The sequence below is a fragment of the Coenobita brevimanus genome, chromosome 4, assembly GCF_032717465.1.
Source record: "Coenobita brevimanus isolate Jiangsu-jjx chromosome 4, ASM3271746v2, whole genome shotgun sequence".
Taxonomy (NCBI): Eukaryota; Metazoa; Arthropoda; class Malacostraca; order Decapoda; family Coenobitidae; genus Coenobita; species Coenobita brevimanus.
In genome coordinates this window covers 2,263,142-2,269,562 of record NC_136957.1, presented here as the reverse complement: position 1 = coordinate 2,269,562, position 6,421 = coordinate 2,263,142, and the positions used below count along the sequence as shown (strand labels likewise).

At 41.6% G+C, this 6,421-nt stretch overlaps 1 protein-coding gene across 1 annotated transcript in view; it reads right to left on the bottom strand.

The window, feature by feature from the left end:
* Positions 1-5,385, bottom strand: part of LOC145394992 (phenoloxidase 3-like) — a 29,581-nt gene extending 24,196 nt beyond the window's left edge. The window contains exons 1-4 of the mRNA XM_080268738.1: positions 5,272-5,385; positions 4,932-5,109; positions 2,487-2,593; positions 1,949-2,062 (exon numbers count right to left, since the gene is read on the bottom strand). Of these exons, the coding sequence (XP_080124864.1) occupies positions 1,949-2,062; positions 2,487-2,593; positions 4,932-5,109; positions 5,272-5,385 (513 nt within the window). The remainder of the gene's footprint in view (positions 1-1,948; positions 2,063-2,486; positions 2,594-4,931; positions 5,110-5,271) is intronic.
* Positions 5,386-6,421: the final 1,036 nt, after the last annotated feature.

Here is a 6,421-nt window from a genome sequence, read left to right as displayed (position 1 = left end):
CTATCTATCTATCTATCTATCTTTCTATCCGTGTCTCTTTTTTTATACGTCTATTTGTCTATCTACTTATCATATACCTATCCATCTACCGATATCTGTTTATCTATCATTTGCCTGTCTGTCTATCTATCTATCTATCTATCTATTCCTCTAGTTGACTAATCAGTACACCCAGCACTTTGTCTGTCTATCAGCATCTATTTATCTGTCTATCTGTCTATCTATCAGAATCTTTATGTCTATCTATCTATCTGTCTATTTATCTATCTGTCTGCTGGTACATAGTTATTCATCTGTATCTATCAGTCTGACAATCAACCAATCAGTTTATGTATGTATGTATCTATCTATCTATCTATCCGTCTGTCTATCCATATATCATCCATAATTATCTATCAGTTCCTGTCTCTTAGTATCTATCTATCTATCTATCCATCTATCTATTTAGGTATATATATCCATTTGTCTATCACTATCTATCTATCTGTCTATCTGTCTATCCATCTATCTCTATTTAGGTATATATATCCATTTGTCGATCTATCACTATCTGTCTATCTATCTATGTCTCTGTCTATCCATCTATCTATTCATGTATATATATCCGTTTGTCTGTCTATCACTATCTATCTATCTGTCTGTCTGTCTATCCATCTATCTGTCGCATTCGCTCAGCCTTTCTCAAAAAATATATACATCTCGTTTTTAATCAGTATTGCATATTAAAAAACTCTCTCTCTCTCTCTCTCTCTCTCTCTCTCTCTCTCTCTCTCTCTCTCTCTGTTTGTGTGTGTTTATGGTATATTTGTGTGTGTGTGTGTGTGTGTGTGTGTGTGTGTGTGTGTGTGTGTGTGTGTGTGTGTGTGTGTGTGTGTGTGTGTGTGTGCTCTTACCTAATTGTATCTTTACAGGAATGAGTCAAGCTCGTACTGTCCCGTGTCTTAAACCATATTTATCGTACATATCCTTAAATTTGTGAATTGTTTTGGCACACACTATTTCATTCGGTAGTGCATTCCACTGATCAATTGCTCTGTTTGGGAAACTGAATTTCCTTACGTCTTTATCACCTCTCTTCTTATGCAGTTTTTTGCAGTGTTCTCTTGCTGATGCTTCCCCATATGTTAAGTAATCATTTATGTCTATTTTCTCCTTCCCTGATATGCACTTATATAGCATTATCATGTCACCTCTTTTCCTTCTCTCCTGTAGTGTTGGTAGATTCAGTTTATTTAGTCTTTCTTCGTAGCTTAGGTCCCTTAAGCTTGGTATCCATCTTGTAGCGGCCCTTTGAACTTTCTCAATCTTGTCTATGTGTGTTCTGAGATGAGGACTCCAGACTACTGATGCATACTCCAGGGTTGGTCTAATGAATGATGTTATTATCCTTCTTAGCATGTCTTCATTTATGTATGTGAATGCTATTCTCATATTTGCAAGCAGTGTAATCACACCTAGGTCCTTCTCTCTTTCTGTTGTGTATAGGGTTTTATTTATTTTTATTTGTGTGTGTGTGTGTGTGTGTGTGTGTGTGTGTGTGTGTGTGTGTGTGTGTGTGTGTGTGTGTTTATACTGGTTTTGTGTTTGTGCGTCTGTATGTGTTTATATTGGTTCTGTGTGTGTGTGTGTGTGTAATTCACCGGGTCGGTCAGGATCACTTGATGGTCGTGATCGTCAGCTTTTACCCTCCCGGAAGGGAGCTGAGAGCTCATATAGTCCGATCTAAGGGCAAGGCTGTGACCCTCACACACCCACACACCCATCCCCTTGCTCAAGGGGGACAGTAACCACCCACTTCGTCAGTGAAACTTTTCGCAACCTGAATGAGGCGCGAACTCCCGTCCACCAATTGGCAAGCGAGAACGTTGTGTGTGTGTGTGTGTGTGTGTGTGTGTGTGTGTGTGTGTGTGTGTGTGTGCTTGCGTGCGTGCGTGTGCGTGCGTCTCACCTGTTGTCGGTTCTCCTTGTTGGCCTTCACCAGTGCGTGGGTCAACTCCTCTTGAGGTACGAACCAGCCTGGGAACGTCTCAATTACGGCAGGGAGGCGCATCTGTCGTAGTTCCTGGGGGTCGTTAGAGGTCGTCAGGAGAGATTTGAGGTGGTTAGAGGAAGTTAGAGGTATTTAGGGGTCGTTAGAGGTTAAAGGTAGTTAGGGGTCGTTAGAGATCGTTAGAGGTCGTTAGAGGTAGGTAGAGGTCGTTAAAGGTAGTTAGAGATCGTTGGGAGAGATTTGAGGTGGTTAGGTCGTTAAATTTGAGGTGGTTAGGTCGTTAAATTCAGAGAGAGAGAGAGAGAGAACCACTTGGGGAACTCGAAGTGTTTGGTTTCCTTATTCTCAGCATGAAAAGGCATATAAACCACACTCACTATATCCGAATGGCTATAATAATAATAATAATAGTAAAAATACGAGTAGTAGTAGTAGTAACATTAGTAGTAGTAGTATGAGTAGTAATAGTAGTAGCAGTAGTAATAACTCGACTTACGGGCTTTCTAATGATGGTAAATGCCAGAGCGTACGCAAAGAGACCCTCATTGACCTTATCACGTACACTGGCGGCCACTTGGATCAGGTCCTCTGGCTCTTTGGTCTCTGGGGAGGTCAGGATAGGTCAGAGGTCGGCAGAGAGATTATGGAGAGATGGGCAAGGTCAGGGTAGGTCACGATGAAGATTGATCGAGAAAGATTTGGAAGTTGAATTAGGTTGATTGGATGGAAAAGAATAGGGTAAGAGGTTTGGTTAGGGTGACACACACACACACACACACACACACACACACACACACACACACACACACACACACACACACACACACACACACACACACACACACACAATCCATTACGGACGAGGGAATCACTTATACACAAGAGAAAGATATTTGTGAAGCACTAAATTAGAATTTCCAATTAGTTTTTACAGAAGAAAAAATTTTTGAGAGGGACTATGTGGAACACGCATGTCCACACATACTACCAGATATACAAATAGCAGAAAAAGTAATACAGGAGGAGTTACGTAGATTAGACAGAGGAAAAGCAAGTGGTCCTGATGAAATTTCATGTTGGGTACTACGAGAATGTGCAAAGGAGTTAAGTAAACCATTATTTTTAATTTTCAAGAAATCCTTGAGTCAAGGGAAACTACCTGATATTTGGAAAAAAGCAAATATAGTCCCCTTTTTCAAGAAAGGAAATAGACAAAATCCTCTCAACTACCGACCAGTATCACTGACCAGTGTTGTAAGCAAGGTATTAGAAAAACTTATAAGAAAAGCTTGGGTAAATCATCTAGAAGAACACAGTATGATAACAGAAAGACAGTTTGGTTTCAGAAAAGGAAAATCATGTGTTACTAATCTGTTGAGCTACTATGACAGAGTAACAAACACAATACAGGAAAGGGAAGGATGGGTGGACAGTATCTATTTAGATTTCAAGAAAGCTTTTGACACAGTACCACACCAAAGACTTTTATGGAAGCTGTACCATCAAGGAGGAATTCGAGGCAAACTGTTTTGTTGGATGCAAGACATTCTCATAAAAAGAGAAATGAGAACAGTACTAAGAGGAAACTACTCATCACGGAAAGAAGTGACTAGTGGAGTACCACAGGGTTCGGTGCTGGCACCAATCATGTTTTTAGTGTACATAAATGATATTAACAGTAACACTGGAAATGAGAGCTATCTGAATATGTTTGCAGATGATGCAAAAATACAAAGGAGAATTACTAGCACAGACTATTGTAGGGAGCTACAAGAAGAATTAAATAAACTTCATGAATGGAGTAGTACATGGCAAATGGAATTCAATGTGGACAAGTGTCATGTAATCAAGTTTGGTAAAAGTGGAAAAAGACCTGATTGGGATTATAAGTTAGGAAATAAAATCCTATACACATCAGAAAGAGAGAAAGACCTAGGTGTGATTATCAATAACAGACTATCTCCGGCTGACCACATCAGCGAGAAGGAACGGAACATGTATACACTGCTTGCAAATATGAGAATAGCATTCACATACATAAATGAAGACATGCTAAGAAGGATAATAACATCATTCATTAGACCAACCCTGGAATATGCATCAATAGTCTGGAGTCCTCATCTCAAAAAGCATATAGACAAGATTGAAAAAGTTCAAAGGGCCGCTACAAGATGGATACCAAGCTTAAGGGAGCTAAGCTACGAAGAAAGACTAAATAAACTGAATCTACCAACACTACAGGAGAGAAGGAAAAGAGGTTACATGATAATGCTATATAAGTGCATATCAGGAAAGGAGAAAATAGACATAAATGATTACTTAACATATGGAGAAGCATCAGCAAGAGGACACTGCAAAAAACTGCATAAGAAGAGAGGTGATAAAGACGTAAGGAAATTCAGTTTCCCAAACAGAGCAATTGATCAATGGAATGCACTACCGAATGAAATAGTGTGTGCCAAAACAATTCACAAATTTAAGGATATGTACGATAAATATGGTTTAAGACACGGGACAGTACGAGCTTGACTCATTCCTGTGAAGATACAATTAGGTAAGAACAATTAGGTAAGAACACACAAAAGAAAAAGCACCCCCCACACACACCTCCTCTCTCTCTCTCTCTCTCTCTCTCAAACGACCAAAATACTTTTCTGGGTATATTTTTTTGGTTCTGCGGTGACACATTCCACAGTTCCTGGGTCCATGGATCATTACTACTGGGAGTGTTGAAATTTCCTATCCACCATTAAGGGACTGCTATAAGTTTTACACAACTAGAAGACAAACTGTGGTCTCTCTCTCTCTCTCTCTCTCTCTCTCTCTCTCTCTCTCTCCATAAAGAACATTCCAGGGGTCTCTTCTAAAAAACGTTTGCTAATGGAGTGTTTATATATCTTACCATTTGTGTGTGTGTGTGTGTGTGTGTGTGTGTACTTACCCATGAACACGTCGCACAGGTCCTTGGCGGCCCTTCGATGTGGCCTCAGGAAGAAGGAGAATGGCTTTCCCTTCGGCACTGTCAAGGCCGCCCCTAAATTGGCTAGGACTGCGTCTGTCCGCTTGAGAACACTTACACACGTCTCTACTCCAGGTCCAGAGTGGCTGGAGAGAAACACCTGGAGGACGAGCAGGAGGAGGAACGGGAATTTTAAGTATTTTACCTCTCTCTCTCTCTCTCTAACTGTTAAATTTATGTACCGGTATTTATTCTTATCAATCTCTCTCTCTCTCTCTCTCTCTCTCTCTCTCTCTCTCTCTCTCTCTCTCTCAGTACTTACCGGGGTGGCGATATCACAGCCAGCCTCATCCACGCCTCTGGGTCTATCGAGGGGTTCATAGGGCTTCTCAAATAGATAGAGGAGGTTTTTTTCTGTCTGGTTTAGGGCAGACATCTTGACCACTCACTGGAGGGGGAGGAAGGCAAGATTAGCTGAGAGACTGACTAGGAGAGTGAGTGAGGAGGATGGCAGATGAAGGGATGGGATGGAGGGGATGAAATATGACACTGACTATGGAGGGTGTATGTGAGTGAGGAGGGGGAGACCGAGGATGAGATGGCAGGATGGAGAGGAGATATGTATATGACAGAGGGGTGAGAGACTGACTAGGAGAGCATGTGAGTTAGGAGGAAGGGGAGACCGAAGATGAGATGGACGGATGGAGTGGAGGGGTATATGAGAGAGGGACGTGTGAATTGGAGGGAGGACAGCAACATGGCAGAGGACAGGCGGAGATCTGTTTGTGGCCACCCCTCAAGGGATTAAAGCAGCTGGTAATAGAGAGGGAACCAGATTTTTGTAGTTGTTTTCAATGTGTGTGTGTGTGTGTGTGTGTGTGTGTGTGTGTGTGTGAGAACGGTAACTTCGCAACCGCTCAAGATGCTATCACAAAATTTTACAGGTGTCTAGTAGGGATGAAAGTCTCCTTCGAGTTCGTAATTGGTGAAAGTAGGTCAAGGTCAAGGTCATATTCCGAGTCGCGTTAGATGTGTGTTGGCTCCTTGCTGGTGTGATGCCCCTCTTTGGCCTCTAGTTAATGGTTGTTACATCTTTCTGACCATGAGAACATTAAATATTCACACACACACACACACACACACACACACACACACACACACACACACACACACACACACACACACACACATTTTAATCCATAACAATCTCTCTCTCTCTCTCTCTCACACACACACACACACACACACACACACACACACACACACACACACACACACACACAATCCGATCATCGCATCAGTAACCCCAACTTCATTTAATTTCCACCTGATGAAAACGGACAGAAAACAGAGCAGCGTTGCCAGGGATAACTCAAGCCAAATTACCTGCTTCATTACATGTCACGGGAACTGAATTACTTTGATGTTATTTAAAGGTGTGCAGTTTTCCAGCCATAATGTCATGTTCTTTG